Source organism: Ammospiza nelsoni, chromosome 3 (assembly GCF_027579445.1).
Source record: "Ammospiza nelsoni isolate bAmmNel1 chromosome 3, bAmmNel1.pri, whole genome shotgun sequence".
NCBI classification, from domain to species: domain Eukaryota; kingdom Metazoa; phylum Chordata; class Aves; order Passeriformes; family Passerellidae; genus Ammospiza; species Ammospiza nelsoni.
The window spans coordinates 48,072,589-48,088,361 of record NC_080635.1 but is presented as its reverse complement, the minus strand read 5'-3'; the positions used below and the strand labels follow the sequence as shown (position 1 = coordinate 48,088,361).

General features: G+C 44.0%; 1 protein-coding gene across 6 annotated transcripts in view; it reads left to right on the top strand.

Moving 5' to 3' along the window:
- Nucleotides 1-10,070, top strand: part of SASH1 (SAM and SH3 domain containing 1) — a 184,952-nt gene extending 174,882 nt beyond the window's left edge. For all 6 annotated transcript variants that reach the window (XM_059467217.1, XM_059467216.1, XM_059467218.1 and 3 more), the window contains 4 exons: nucleotides 2,264-2,377; nucleotides 3,189-4,327; nucleotides 4,862-4,993; nucleotides 5,819-10,070. In XM_059467217.1, the coding sequence (XP_059323200.1) occupies nucleotides 2,264-2,377; nucleotides 3,189-4,327; nucleotides 4,862-4,993; nucleotides 5,819-6,079 (1,646 nt within the window). In that variant the 3' untranslated portion in view covers nucleotides 6,080-10,070. The remainder of the gene's footprint in view (nucleotides 1-2,263; nucleotides 2,378-3,188; nucleotides 4,328-4,861; nucleotides 4,994-5,818) is intronic.
- Nucleotides 10,071-15,773: the final 5,703 nt, after the last annotated feature.

Below are 15,773 nucleotides of genomic sequence, written 5' to 3'. Positions count from 1 at the left end.
AGAATATTGATGCTCAAGAATAAATCATGAGATTACCTACTTAAAGTAGGAGACTGAGACACAGAGAATAAGAAAGAAAAAATTTCTAGATTAGAGGGAAGAGACTAAAATTATCAAGAGTTAAAAAAAGTCAAATCCCAGAGGGCTCTGGAGAAAGTATAATGTGAATTAATTTTATCACATGCTTTTGGTTCTTGGACTGTTAACTGCAGGATTGTAAAGGTAGCTTCAGTTGTGTATATGACAACAGCAATTTTCAAAGGGAGCAAATATATCAGTCAAGTGCAGAGTGAAAAACAGTGACCCACCTATCTATGTACAACAGTGCAGTTTTGCTCACTGAACCCCGTGGTCTTGGGCAAGCGGTTGCAAAGACAAGGAAAAGTGGAATAAGCCATGGCAGTCAAATGCAAGGGTGTCTTTGCTGCACAGGAGTAAGCAGAGCCTAGCTGCAGCAACCTAAGACAGTTCTGAATTTTCCCTTCATCCCCAAGTATCAGCAGAAGGTTGATATCTACCAAGCAGAGTCAGTGGAATGGATTGTGTGAGGGCATTCTCAGCTGCTTCTGTGCAAATTCCTATGTTTTAGCTTAAACTTCCATAGCAGCTATTTAAACAGCTGTTATTAAATCGGAAATGCTTAATTCAATTACAGCAATATGTGTGGTGAACATCTTTAGACAGTGCTGTGTGGCCTGTGTAGTTTTCTTGTTCATTTCCCAAAGAGGCAATCCACTCTTTCCTTTCCCTCCTCTAGCTACTAATAAAGTTGCAGTTACAGAATTAGTTTCTTTTCACTTATATCAGAGTAGCTTTTTGTCACCTCAGATGAGCTTCTCTTCATTATTTGCAGACCTATTTAGAATGCTGAACTTCCCTGAAGTAATAATTTTCTTCAGGATCCTTCAATTTTGGTTTGCAAACTTGAAGATTTGGTGGTTGGAAAGTACAAATTCCAGCTCCAAGTCAGGATGATGAGGAGAAAGAGAAATGGAGACCAGACAGATGGAATCTGGGAGGGGCAACAGCACATAGTTCTACCCCATAATTACCTGTCATGTGCTGAGAGTAGGAATGGGAGTAGCCATTTCTGACATTTCATTGTAGAGGGAAAATTACCACAGCATAAACTGTGTTCTTGTATCATGACACTGGTTTTCTGTATCTTCAGCTCCAGATTTAGCTTCTTTATGAAATATGGTTCCTGCCAAAAATTCTGGGTAAATTCCTGGAATCCAGTGTATGCAAGCTGGATGGACTACACTTGAGTGTTGGCTTTTTACATAGACCGAGGAAGGAAGGAATTGGCATCATTAGTCTCCTTCATGTGCCTTTGTCCTTTCTTAGGCGACAATTATCTAATGTGCCAGACTTAGTCTCGATCCTTCCTCCAGGTCTTCTGGGAAGGTAATTCAGAGTTAGGATTTTTATTTATTTTCCACTTGACTTGATTCTTTTCAGCTCTTTTGTTCTGCTTTAGGTGTTGGAAGATTTTTTTGAGTCTTAGAAAGAACTTTGACATAAGCATTTTAAATAAATTTCTGTGGTGGTAAGTTGCAGAACTTGGCCCCAAGGCAGCTGAGGAGCACAGGAATTCCATTCTGCTTTCATTGTGTACCATGCTGCTCCTTCACACTCTTGCTGAGGCTGTTGTTGATAATTTACCAAATAGGATGAATGTTTCCGACATTTGTGATGGCTTTCCTAATGCTCACTCTTTTCTGATACAAATAATACAAAAGGAAAGATCATAGAATCCTTTAGGTTGGTAAAGACCTTTAGATACACCAAGTCCAATCGAGTCCACCACTAAACCTGTCCCTAAGGGCCACATCTACATGTCTTTGAAATACCTCCAGAGATGGTGACTGAGTCACTGCCCTGGGCAACCTGTTCCAGTACCTGACCACCTTTTCAGTGAAGAAATTTTTCTCAATTCACAAACTAGGCATCCCCTGGCACAACTTGAGGCCACTTTCTTCTTAGTTCCGTTGTTTGTTGCTTGGCAGAAGGGGCTGACCCCCACCTGGCTACAACAGTGCAATTCTAGAGGACATTTAGGTTTCCCCTGAGCCTCCTCTTCTCCAGGCTCAACACCCCCATCTCCCTCAACCACTCCTCATAAGGCTTGTGCTACAGACCCTTCACCAGCTGTGTTGCCCTTCTCTGAACACACAAGATAATGGTGTTTGAAATGGAAGGTTGAGAAGTTCAGCTGCATTTTCTGTTTGGCTGTTTTTCACTGTGTTCTCACATCCTCTAGGTAACAGCGACCAGTCAGGATCTCAGGAGAAACTTCTCATTGAAGGCCAAGGCCTAAGCGGATGCTCTCCTCGGGATTCTGGCTGCTATGAAAGCAGTGAAAATCTGGAGAATGGTAATGGTGACAGCAATGAGCCTTACAGTTCCTGCAGTCTTTTCTTTTTAGAAGATATCTTCATATACTTTTTCTCCTGTCCCTAGCTAACACAAGCTACTTCCTACTTGACTTTGTCCCTTGCTCTGACTACCACCTCCTTCCCTCTTGGCTTGAGACATTGGTTTTCATTGGTTTTACTGTTTTCTGTAAAACTCTGCCGTCACTGCAAATAGCCTTCCAAAGGGGCCGATGCAAAACCAGTCCTCATGCACTTTCTTGCTCTCTGTTTTGCCATTGTGAATAGTTTGCTGCTCATTTAAAAGAAGAAATAACTATATTGGCAAATAATTTAAAAATTCATAAACAGGGTGTTTTTTAAAAAATCCTATGTAAACTAGTAAACTTTATTAAAAGATGAACATCATTATTTATATACTAAGATTAGAGACAAAGAAAAAAATGTACATCTTTTGAGGTATTTCAGGGGGGGCCTGTCAAACCACTTCGTACAATGAGCATAGGGTATCAGTTCTAACTGTAGGATACAGTACTTCTACACTGAACAAGGTTTATGTGAGCTAAACCTCAAATCTGTGCCATTTGGAGAGTAGGAAGGATATTAAGTATTTTGGATGTATTTTACTTTACAGATAACAGTTACTAATAAAGCTGAAGGTCAAATCAAATCTTTATGCTTGAAATGGCATTTTGTTCTTCTACACTAAAATTAACAAAAAGGGAACAAATCATTTTGTTTCAGAAGCATTTGACAGGGATTTCTTATTATGCTTCAGATTTTATTTTTAATGGTGGATTTATTTGTTCCTAGGTAAAACACGAAGGTCCTGTCTTCCACCCTCTAAATCAGCAATTGAGCATAGCTTTAGGGATTTCAGCAGAAACCAGCTATCAAATTATCCCACTCTTCCACTGAGCCAGTCAATAGAAACTCTGCAGCCAGGGGAAAAAGAGAGTCGGCTGGGTTGTGCACATCGTGCTCTGAAGAGCTCTGTCAAGCCTCCAGCCATCATGGCTCTGAAGAAGAACCGCAGAAGTTTACCAGTAGCTGTGTGTCGAAGCTATGAAACTCTGGATGGCCCCCAGGGTGTAGATACGTGGCCAAGATCCCACTCACTGGATGATCTCCAGGGAGAACCCAATACCAACTTACAGGACGCTAACAAGAAAGTAGGTTCTTTTCCTCAGGATTCACTGGATACAGCTAAAAAGGCAACTGGCTCTGCCTTGCCACCTCAGTCTCACGGAGGCAGCTGTAAGGTAGATGATGTCATGGCTAAGCAAGGCAAAGGGGCTGCTAATTCTCAGAAGGGAAGAGCTAAGGAATTGAACTGCTCTGTAATGGAGACTGCAGGTGGAAAGCCTGCTCCGTTCCCCCTGAAAAACTGTGAAGCTCAGCCTGCCTTAGTGATGCATCATGCAACAAGGACACCTGTGGAAATACAGAGTAAAGGTTTTCATGACCTTGCACAGGCTGATTATGCTCCAGTCCTCAAGGGAGGTCTAGAAGCTGAGCAAAAAAGCACAAATGAGGCAAGAATGCAACCAAAAAATCCCTCTCAGCCACCACCTGTCCCTGCCAAAAAATGCCGAGAACGCCTTTCTAATGGATTATATCATCCTCCCACGACCACAAGTGGAAACCACTCAAGTTTAGAAGCACCATGTTTGCCAGTAAAAAAGACAAGCTCATCCACTCCCATTGATTGTCATGGAGTACCTGTCCACAGGACATCTTCTGAGCAGGAGCCCAGTAGCCCTCCTAGCCCGCTGCCACCCTGGCTGTCGGAGCTCCCAGAGACTGCTAGTGTTCAGCAGCATGTGGTAAAGCTTGGTCCTGCATCAGCAAGGAAAGTCTCATGCAGCAGAGGAATGGATCTGGAAATGGTGATAGAAAACAAGCTGCAGTCTGAAGACATTGATCTTACTGAAGAACCATACTCAGACAAGGTAAGTGGTAATCACTGCAGTGGTTTTATTCCACTAGCATTCCAAGGGATAGTCTGTCATTCATTGTATCTGTCATTTTTTGTGGGTAACTGGCCTAGATAAACCAACAATCATTGGGACATTAGATATTCTACAGCTCTTGTTTGTCTTTGCTATCACACTTTATGACTAAAGTAGTTGTTGTGTTGTAGGACTCAGAAATCATCTTTTCAGACCACTGGTGCCTTGGTGGCACTGGACATAGGAATGTGTCTCTCTCTGCTAATGTGGGGGAATAGAGCTGAAAAAGGAAGTAATTATTAGATTTTATGTTTCCAAGAAACTCTGAATTGATAGCATCAATTAGTACGTCTTTTTGTAGTGGAGGGAAGGAAGGAATATTTTAGGGATCGCTTTTTTAGTATTCTTGGAACCTTGAGGAAAGCTCCTTCTTGCTTCCATCCTACACTTCTCTTTCTGTTGCATTGGTTGGTCTGTATAGCTACACTTCTTTAACCTGTCCTCTCTCCTTTGTGTCTGGCTGGGAACATTCAGCATGGTCGCTGTGGCATTCCTGAGGCTTTGGTACAGAGGTACTCTGAAGATTTAGAGCAGCCTGAAAAGGATGTGGCTACAAACATGGACCAAATCCGGGTAAAGCAGCTGAGGAAGCAGCATCGCATGGCAGTGAGTATTTCCATAAAGCAGATTTTCTCCTTTCTGAGCAGACTGTTAAAAGGACTGACTAGTAGTAAAGGGAGATACTTCAGAAGTCCTGGTACAGAAGTACTCCTTATATTCATCCAGCAGGTACAAGATAGGTAGAAGTACTGCTGGGGCAGGAGGTACCTCCCCCAGTCCCAAAGGAGGACAGTCAGTAGTTGAAAGGAAAGTGGATAGCATTCTCTTGACCAAATAATGATCTTAAAAGTCTAAGCAGACTGCAAGCAGTGGTAACAGAGACTTGCTCACTAAGGATGGCATGTAGTAAATGCTTCTGTATTAAAATTTGAAAGGCTTTACACTCCTTTTTCATTTTTTAACCTGCACTAGTGTCCACTTCTCCTTAGCAAAAGCAGAAGGGAGAAACCATCAAAAACTTTAATGGCTTCTTCTGAGAGAACTTGTCTGTCTGAGGAGGTATTAGGCAAAATTGGTATTCTCTTGCCTTACTGAGAAATTAAATGCATCACTCTGAAAAGTCTTATTACTGGGTATTCTTTACTGAACTCAGACTGATTCAGAATGGTACATGAAGGTCAGCCAAGCAGCTGGATACTGCCCACTGTGTCTATATTGCCAAAACTGTTGTCCGTGTTTCTGGCCAAGGGATCTGAGCCTTTCAGCCCACACCACTCTCATACTGACAAATGTGACATGAGAAAAGTTAGAACATCTGCTATGAAATTCTACCAGTTTGGAAGAGAAAACAAACAAAAAAAAAGACTTGTTGTAAAACAAGCAGATGTGTTTAACATTAAGGGTTCTCTGTTCTTTTTTTTCACTCCCCAGATTCCAAGTGGAGGACTCACAGAAATTTGCCGTAAACCAGTATCCCCGGGACTCATCACCTCTGTGTCTGACTGGCTGATTTCCATTGGTCTGCCTATGTATTCCAGCCTGCTCACAGAAGCAGGATTCAACACACTGAGCAAAGTGCCTTCTCTGTCACAAACTTGCCTTCAAAAAGCTGGCATCACAGAGGAAAGGCACATAAGCAAGCTCCTGGCAGCAGCAAGACTCTTCAAACCTCTTGATCCAGAGGCAATTTAACATGCTCCATAGGGTGACATTGCCTGGTCGAGAATCCACTGCTTCTTCCTGCACCAGTACCACTCTAATCACTTCACATAGCTAAAGGGATCAAGGAGTTGGCCCCCCAGGACAGGCAGATATCTTCTTCAAAAGATATGAAAGTATTTGGCCACTGAAGGAGAAGAGAGGCAACCACCAGGTAACATAGATGTGGTACTTCCCTCCCCCCTCACTCCCATCTAAAGTATTCCTATTTCATAAACTGCACAGGGTTGGCCTGAGAATCAGACAGCTTCACAGAATTAAGGGATCCTTGCACATTTTCCTCAAGTTTGTGATAGTGATACTAGTAACAGGTCTTTTGTACATCTAGGTTCCAGGTACCTGAAATCAGTTCTAAAGACCAGGTACAAATCAAGGTGCAAATTCCAGTAGAAGCTGTTTGGCAAATGTCTTTTGTTTATTACAGCAGTCTAGAGCTAAACACAAAGCCCTCCCCAGTCATCTTTGCTGTTGCTTGGTGTAGGTCCCAGTTGCTACGAAGCCTTTAGCTAGGCTGAAGCTGATGGACTGAAATTAGTTTTCAGTGGGGTCCATCTCTGTCACTTCAATGCAACTAACCCACAGAGAGTCAGAAAGCTTCTTTTTATTTGTACAGAGCTGAGATAATTTTTATAACTGCTTTCTAGCAATCAGCTTTTTATTTGCCTTAAAATAAGCTTTTATGCAGTTACCTAGTGTTCACTTTACCTGTTTTCACATTTTCCAAGCCTTGTTTCAACCTGTCACACTTAAGTTGCATTTAGGGTGATTTCCAGCTGAAGTAGCTTCTATAAAATGCCTCGTCATAACATCTCCTGTACTGTAGAGGTGCTTTTACAAATGCAGGGATATGCTAGGTTTCAGTTGTCATGTTAACTCCTTGTTCACTACAGTTTGCATTTACTGTTGTTACTAAACTGTTCCAAGATATACTGCCTTGTATATATGTAACTGCTTTTCATTTTAATCATATTCTGTGTACTGTGTTATATTGTCAATCATTATGCGGCAGCTTTGACTTGGTATCCTGACCATATTGATTCCAAACAGTGGGTTTCTACAAATGAAAATTCACTTGCATTGAAAAAGCAAATTGTGTCCCATAGAAATCATTAGACCCAGTAATTCCATGGCATGGACAAGAAAATTCCCAGATAGTCTTATGAATAACACTGTGATTTTTAGAACACACCACTGCATTAATATTACCTCTTGCTGGAAAAGAGCATTGTTCTGGCAAATGTGATGAACCGTTTCTCATGACGCAATGATATTTTTCTGCCTCCATGTGAAATGTTCCAGTCGCATATGTGACTAATGACAGATTTTATTTTTCTATATTGGGTACATGTTTTATATACCAAATACAAATGATCATGAATAGCACATAACCAGATTTTTCTTTGGGGTCTAAATGTGGTGTGTCCTTCAGCTTCTTGTAGGGCAAATGCTCTGTGGAAGACAGAGCAAGCTTAGTCTGGCAGTTAAAGGGAGATAGAATAGAAACCTGGGCACAGAATAGAAACCTGGGCACAGGCTGGGATGTGTGGCTGTTTCCAGTATCAGTTCTGACATCAATTTACTGTATAAAACCAGACAAGGCACTTCACTGTTTGGTGCTCCAATTATCCCAGTCTCATACTGGGATATCCCAGCTCATACTGAGCTAATGACTTATGATAAAATGCTGTCAGATTGATGAATGAAAGATTACTCCATGATTCCTTACTATATCTGGCCCTTCACAGTCATGTTTTAAGTGGATGCATTTTACTACAGATGATAACTAATTTGCCTTCTGGTAGAATTGATAGCTGTTAGGTTTACTTCCCACATTTCATACTTCACCAGTGTCTCTCATGCCATCATATGAAGGCAACTAAGTCACTGATGCAACTTGAAGTTGTTCTCAAGCAAAGCTCTAATATTCTTCTTGGTGTCTGATAAGCTGCATGTTCTCATATGACAGAATCAGGAGAGACAGAGCAGACACATGTTTTGTACAGCTGGTGAAAATCTGTGCAGCCTTGCCTCAAGTCCCATGTGCAGTTTTGGGCACAAGAGTATAAAAATTACATTAAGCTATTGGGGAGCATCCAAAGGAGGGCCACAAGGATGGTGAAGGGTCTGGAAGGGAAGCTTTGTGAGAAGCAGCTGAGTCTGTTCAGCCTGGAAGAAACTGAGGGGAGACCTCGTTGCACATCCTCATGAGAGGAAGCAGAGGGGCGGGTACTGATCTCTTCACTCTGGTGACCAGGGACAGGACCCAAGGGAATGGCCTGAAGCTGCGTCAGGGGAGGTTTAGGTTGGCTATCAGGAAAAGGTACTTCATCCAGAGGATGGCTGGGCACTGGAACAGGCTCCCCAGGGAAGTGGTCACTGCTCCAAGCCTGTCTGAGTTCAAAAGATGTTTGGACAATGCTCTCAGGTACATGGTGTGACTCTTGGGGATGGTGCTGTGCAGGACCACGAGTTGGACTTGATGGGTTCCCTTTTGTAACTCAGTATATTCTATGATTCTAAAAGATAAAAGAATTTTTTTAAATTGATTTTTTAATTTTTTTTTTCTCTTGTTCTTCTCTGAGGCTTACATGGTGACTATCAGTAAGCAGGACATGGAAAGAGTATTGAGACTTCCTGGGATTGCTAGCAGGGACCAGAACAGAGTAGAAGTAAGTGGACAGCAGTTATATTACAGCGAGGGAAAAGTCCATGCTGACTATAGCAATAAAAAAAGGAAACAAATTTCCTTGTGTTGCAGGGAAGACAAGTCATATAATAAAGCTCTCCCATATTAATCACTCCCCCCTCTCTTAATAACAGAAGGAGAATTATGGGAATAAGCTGAACCTGTTTGCCAAACTCTCTTTGTAAATCCATTCTTTTTAATGATTATGTGACCCAAGGAAACCAAATCACACCCATCAGGACTGGAGTGAGCAGTTTGAGATTTATGAGTTTTAATATTTGTTTTGTTTTCTTTTATAGACCGTGCTTTGTAGTCTTACTTGAATTACAATTTTAGTTTATATTCTAATCAAAAAAAGCCTTAAGCTTCTCAGTGTTTGAGCTTCCCTGCTGTGGTTTCAGTGACCTGTGGCATTCCCCAAGCAGCTGAGGTGGTGCATTGTGACAGCCATAACCTCTTGCATCTTCTTGCAACCTTCAGTGCTCTAAGCAAAAGTTCACTCATTAACTCTTGGAAAGCACAGAAGAAACCTGCTGCTGGAATCTTAATCTGCTCTACTCAGGCTCACCATGTTAAGTATCTATCCATTGTATCTTAGTAACCCAAACAGCTATTTAACAATAGAAGCAGCAAGCCCAAAATATTACCAAATGCCATCATAATCATATGCTTTGATCAATAACCTGCTGTTGCTACCCAGGTGGCAATTCCCTGTGCTCTTCTATAAGCCTGGCTGTGGATGCAGACTGGGAGCATGATCAGAAGCATTAAACATTGCATTATTCAAACAGGCCATCATGTCTAAGAGCAGCAATAGTGGTCGATTCACCAAGTCACAGCTGTGCAGTTGTACTGTATTATTTTTAGAATAAATAATACTTTCAGTCCAAGATACTTTTAGCATTAATTGACACCCTTTGGGGAATCAAAACTGTTAAGCAAGTTATGTAACAACTAACAAAGTTGCACTTTCTGTATATGAAATCAATATTTAAATAACTTATTTTTCTCCATTTGCTGTTCTTAAATGATGTAAGTAGCTGTAATATACCAGTACTCAATATGTCCTGCAGTTTGCTTCTACCCAAGAAAGCTGTGTATTGTAAAGAAAAAAAAAACAAAAACAAAATATGAATGTGTAAAGATTATTGTGCTGTTTCATTTAGCAAAAAAAATGGTTGACAAAAGGGTTTTCCTGTGTATCAAAACTTGTCTATAATTATATGTCATACTGTTCATAGATAAAAAGTAAATAAATTTCCATGGTCTCTCTCTTTTTTTCTGTTTTGGGGGGTTTTTTTGTTTGTTTGGTTTTGTTTTGTTTTTATTGTTTTTCTTTTGTTGTTGTTTTTATTTTCGCTAACAGATCCTCTATTTAATGCTTACGCGGTGATGTCCAGTGATGTAATTTTTTTTCTTATTTATTTGCCCCTCACCCTGTAGCTTACCAAGCCTCTAGTTCCTCTCCTTGTTAACCACTGTCAACACATTTACAGGAGGAGGAAAAGGTTTAAAAAATTTAAAATATTCAAAGCCCAGGTAATTCAGGACTAGAAGCAGCTGTTAAATTATATTATGTGAATCAGCACAGTCCAAACTTTGTGTGTTATATCCTGTGAATGTCCAGATGCTGGGCTCAGTGAGATATGTGTGAGAGGCCTCCCAGGTCTCCCCTGGAGAGCTTTACCACTTTGCAGTGGAATAATTAATACTTGGTGAACCCAGAGGAAGGGCCCATGAGTACAATGCTGTGGAGCTGTAGTTAAAGTTCTTGCCTGCAAAAAGGGATTTCAAACATGGTTTGCAAATGCAGCTCTGCTTTGTTTGGCTGGTGAGGTGCTGGAACTCCTGAGCAGCCAGGTAATGTCTCCAGTCTGGAATACGATGCCAGTGCCCAGGGTTGGGGGCAGAGGAGCCTTGGGACATGACTCTTGGCATTTCCTTCCAGCTCACTTGAGTAACTCCTTGCTGACTATTTTGCATTTGTTAAATTTTCTGTGTAATTAATGGGTATGCTTAGCTGCCTAACAGCATGCGGCCAGCTCCTTATGGCAACGGCTTGAAGTTAATCCTTTGTGGATTTAGCCCCAAGGAAAGAGGGGAGCTGTGTCTGCACGAGTTGTCCTTAACCGGAAGCTGAACTCAGGAAAGACACAAAGCGGAAAACAAAAGAATCTTTTGGGCTGGATCCAGACAGCTGAATCCTCGTCCCCCCCGGGCAGCGATCCCCGCGGAGCTGCGGGACGTGGCGAGCGGCCGGCGGCCATGAGGGGATTAGGGCTCTGTGCGGCCATGAGGGCTCTGCGCAGCCCTGAAGGGGCGACGGCTCTGTGCGGCCCTGAGGAGAGGGTCAGGGCTCCGCCCGGCCGTGAGCGGCTCAGGGCATCGCGCGGCCCTGAGGGCGCTCGGGCGGCAGAGGGCGCCGCGCCGCCGGGACCCGCTGTTTCCAAGGGTCTCTCAAGTAACAAAACAAAAATAAAAACAAAACAAACGCTGCACAACATGAAAAGCCAGGGCGCTTGCCATTTCTGCAGCTGGAAAGAGCATTGCTTCCCTTCCAAGATTGCTGTGGTCCAGGATTGCGTTGGGAGAAGCTGAAACACAAAGCCCCCATCTATTGCTCTCAGCGTTTTGCTGCTGTGTTTGATCCAAATGTGTGCTAACCACAGTAGCTGCTGCCAAAACCAAACACCGCCACCCCCCAACACATACATACCGATCCTGATTCTAAAACTTCTCTTTCCACATGTGTTCGCACCAGAAAATGAGATGTGGGAGAAACGTGCTAAAAATTCTTGCTGCTAATACTTAGAAAAAGAAACTTTATGCCTGAGCAGAGGGTTCATGTGTAAGCCCCCAGAGACTTAAAAGCTATGAATGTAATGTCACATGTACCACCAGAGCTACCTCAGGAGTCCACTAAAGGATGACCCTTTAACTTTCAGGAAGCAGTACAAAACAAATGGTGTGACTCTTGGGGATGGCGCTGTGCAGGGATGGGAGTTTGACTCAATGATTGTTGTGGGTCCCACCCAACTCAGCATATTCTGTGATTCTATGGTTCTTACTAGTTCTTAGCCTTGCTCTTTTTCAGGCACTGCAGTCTTTCATAGCATGAATGGACATCATTATTTGTTTCCTTCAGTTCTGTAACACAAGTAGTCCATGCTGAGCTTGTGCCTGCAGGAGTTTGCTTGCAGGCATACTGGTACTGTTCAAGTCCCAAAGCTCTGATATTACCGAGATTCTGTCATTTCCAGTGGGCTTGGGCCTCTCTCCAAGCAGAATAATTTTTGCACATGTAAATGGACTTAGTAATATTCTACACCAAATAGACCCCAAGGCCTCTTTAAAAACTTTTCAGGACATTTATTGAATTAGTATTCTTCCAAAGAGAAGCAGATGAGAACAAAGACATAGGTCTTATTTGAAAGAAATACTGTTTCTTGGCCTGCTGCAGTTGAAGTCCATGGAAAATATAGGTGCCTATGGTCAAACAGAAAGATGCCTGGTGTGATTAGCTGCTTCCAAGACTAGAAAGGTTTGAGTAGGAGAGAAAGGTAAGTTTGGATTACAGTTTCATACTCCAAACCACCTTGCTGTTAATGAATTTGTTTAAGTTTGCCATCTCTAAGATGAATCCTGCATAGCCTTGGAGGTTCTGGACTTGGCTGTCCAAAGGTGGATCCATTCCAGGTAGGCAGAGACCTTTGCATCCCTGACAAGTTCTACCTTCCTTATGCTACTATGCATATGCTATTCTGAAATTCCCACAAGCTGCATTTTTTCATTTAGCCACAAATTGCATACACAGATTTGCAAGTTTGTGAGAATAAGCCTGGTGTTTATGTCAACAAATCCTGTCTTAAGGGGACACCCTTGTGAATTAGACTATCAATCTACTGCTTTTTTTTTCTCTCTCTTTAGCTCCACTAACTCCTATGGTAATGAATACTCACTGGGTACTAAAAATGGAAGATACAATTTTTTTATTTTATTTTTTATGTTTTACTGAAGCATGACTAAACTGTTAATACTAGAACTCACTTTTAAAGTTCTGATTTAAGTGGCTCCATTTGCACTTAGCCAAACAAAAAAAACCTACCACTGTTTCTCTGCCTCGAAGAGTGGAACTCTATTGTCTCTCCGGCAAGTTCAGTGTTGATTAAAAAACCTATGCAATGCCACCTCAGCCCTGTGGTGAGCTGTTCCTGTACATCACTAGCAGTGTGACAGTAGCCTCTCTTCCATCCTGATGTCCTGAGTCCCCACTGGAACAAGCTTGGTAGTGACAGATAAGGTTAGTTCAGGTCCTAGCAATCCTACAAAGCCAAAGAAAAAAGAATTTGCAAAATCCTGCTGACCACCTAGTATACTCTGAGGTGTAAGCAATTTTATGGCTGGCACTGTCTATCTGAAACCAGGATGAGTGACACTTCTGAGCACACTGGGACTGCAGGCAAGCACTGCCGCGTGGCGTGGCTCTCGGCTCTGCGGGGGGGGGCTGCACGGCGGGGGAGCCTTTGTGCCTGCCTCGGCTCGGCAGGGCGTGTCCCAGCACCCTGCTGCTGGTGCCCGGGAATTTTAAAAGCAGTATACACAGCTGCATTGTCTCTCTCTGCGACGTGTTTTGCTGTCTTTTGGAATTCGTGCCGGCGGGCGCGGGGAAGCTCTGCCTCTGTCCGGGGGGGCGGGGGGGGAGGGGGGCCTCTTGGCGCGGGGTGTTCTTCTGGGGACAGTCCTCACCCCTATCGTTTTTTGTTTTCCCTTTCCTGTGGGGTCTGCTTCCCCAGACTTGGGGCCAGGTCCTACCACCTAAATTCCTTTCTTTCCCCTCAGTGAACCCTCAGACTTGAGGACAGTGGGGGGAGCAGGGGCCGACAGCATGTGCTTCATTGTTTTAGTTTGCATTTTTCTCGGGTGGGTGGAGTGTTCCATCGTGGCTGCTTGCTCCTCCTGAAGTCGCCTTGTCTAGGGTGCTTTAGGAGCAGGATCATGGGTGCAGGTCTGAGCAAAACCCAAAAAGGAGTTTTTATTGTGGTTAAGGGTTTGTTATTGGGGGAGGGTTTACTGCCCCCAAGAAACAGTTTGATAGTGTTGATTAGATGGGTATTCTCCTATTTCCCTGAAGTTTCCCCCGAAATTGTTAAGGAGCCACGTTTTTGGGCAGTCGTGGCCAAATTAGATAAAGAAGTTAGTTCTGGGGAAACTCAGTTAACTAACGTGGCTTATTGGGCGGGCAAGGTGCTAACCTTGCTGCACCCCTCTGGGGAATTGAGAAAAAGCCCTTCTCATTCAAGTTTGCTCCCCAGATGGCCTGGTTTTGTGCTCCTACCCCTCGTTCCTCTCCCTCTTCCCACCGGCACGAGCCCTTGAGAGGGGTTCTAAAGGCCAACAGCAAGCAGGGGGGTCACCTTGCCCCTGCTCCCTCTTGACCGGCTCGGCCCCCCCCCTCCGAAGAGCCCTGGCCAAGCTCTCCGGAGTTCTCTTCCTGATCCCTTTATCCCTGCCCCCAAAGTTGTCCGGTTTATTGAAAATTCCCAAGATGGCTGCCATGGAGCCCAGAATGGAGGCTGCCACCTGGTTTTTCCTGCCCTTACCCCTTCTTCTCCCCAGAATCCCTTTCTTTCCAATTCCAACCCTTTCCTCTCCCTTAATCCTTCCTGCTCCTCTGTTTCTCCGCCCCTGGTTCCACCCTTGGTTCTTCCCTCAGCTCCTCCCCTTGCTCCGCCCACAGCTCCACCCCCTATGGGCCCCTTCCAAGTTCCTCCTCCTTATTCCGCCCCGCCTCCTAACTCTACCTTGGAGGCGGAGAACAATACAGGAAGAGGAAAGAGGAGAAGGAAAAAGAGCAAAAAAAACTAGATCAAGACCGCAGCCCCTCCCTGTGCCAAGATAGAAATGTGGCGGGTGATGTAACATCTAGCGGGGAGGGAGGAGAAAAGGGAATCCTGTCATTCACGTTACCGGACTTGTGACGTTTAACAACCGTGGTTTACAGCTTCAACCTGCGCTTAGCACCCTGTCTTCTGCTTCCCCATGTAGGCTGCAGCTCACTAGGGGCATACACCTCCCCAAATAGTGATTTACAGCTGGTGTCTGTCAGCCTCCAACATCTGGGTACTTCAGCAGTCACCAGCAGCTGCAGCCCAAAGCCAGGCCGCCGGTCCTCATCAAGGATCCGGAGACCTGGCGGACGGAGGGGCCCTTTGACCTGGTGACCTGGGGAAGGGGATATGCTTGCGTGTCCACGCCCTCAGGCCCCCACTGGATACCAGCGATTGCGTCAGGCCCTTTGTCCCGAAGCAGAGGACGCAGAAGGAGGCTGTGTCACAGGTTCAGGTGGCGTGCTGGCAGCGGCGGAGGAAACCCTCCCAAACACCATCAGTTTCCTCAGATATTCAGTTCCTCCCCAATGCTGAGACTCCTTCACCTACCCCTCTCCTCACTGAACTACCTCTGGTTTATGAATCCCAACCTTCCTCCCCCATTTCCTCTCCTTTTTCCAAACTTGATTTATTATTTGGGGCAGAACCATCTGTTTAAGTATTTTGTGTCTAACTGTTCCCTTTTTCTCTTTTAGTGCATTTCCCCAACTCACTTTGGATTTTCACCCCCCTGATTCGTGAGCTAATCCGGAGAAAACTGACAGCGCCGGGTGCCACTGTCCCTTGCAACAAGCCCATGCAAAGGAGCGACCCCTCTCCTTCAATCTCTCTTCGGAGGCAAGCCGCAGAGGAGATGGGGGCTACCGCTACAACATCCAGCTACTCATGGGCCGATGGACTATGTTCAGAAGACAAAGGCACTTGTCAAGACCAGCCGCGAGTCACAGCCTTTTAAGTTATTTCTCTTGGACTTTTCAGTTTTACATACACTTTTCCTTTTTTTTATCTTTATTTGGTAAAAAACGGGGAGATGTTGTAGTGGGTTCATTAAGTTCATTTAATTCCTCCCCCATTTTATGTATCTGCTCCCCCC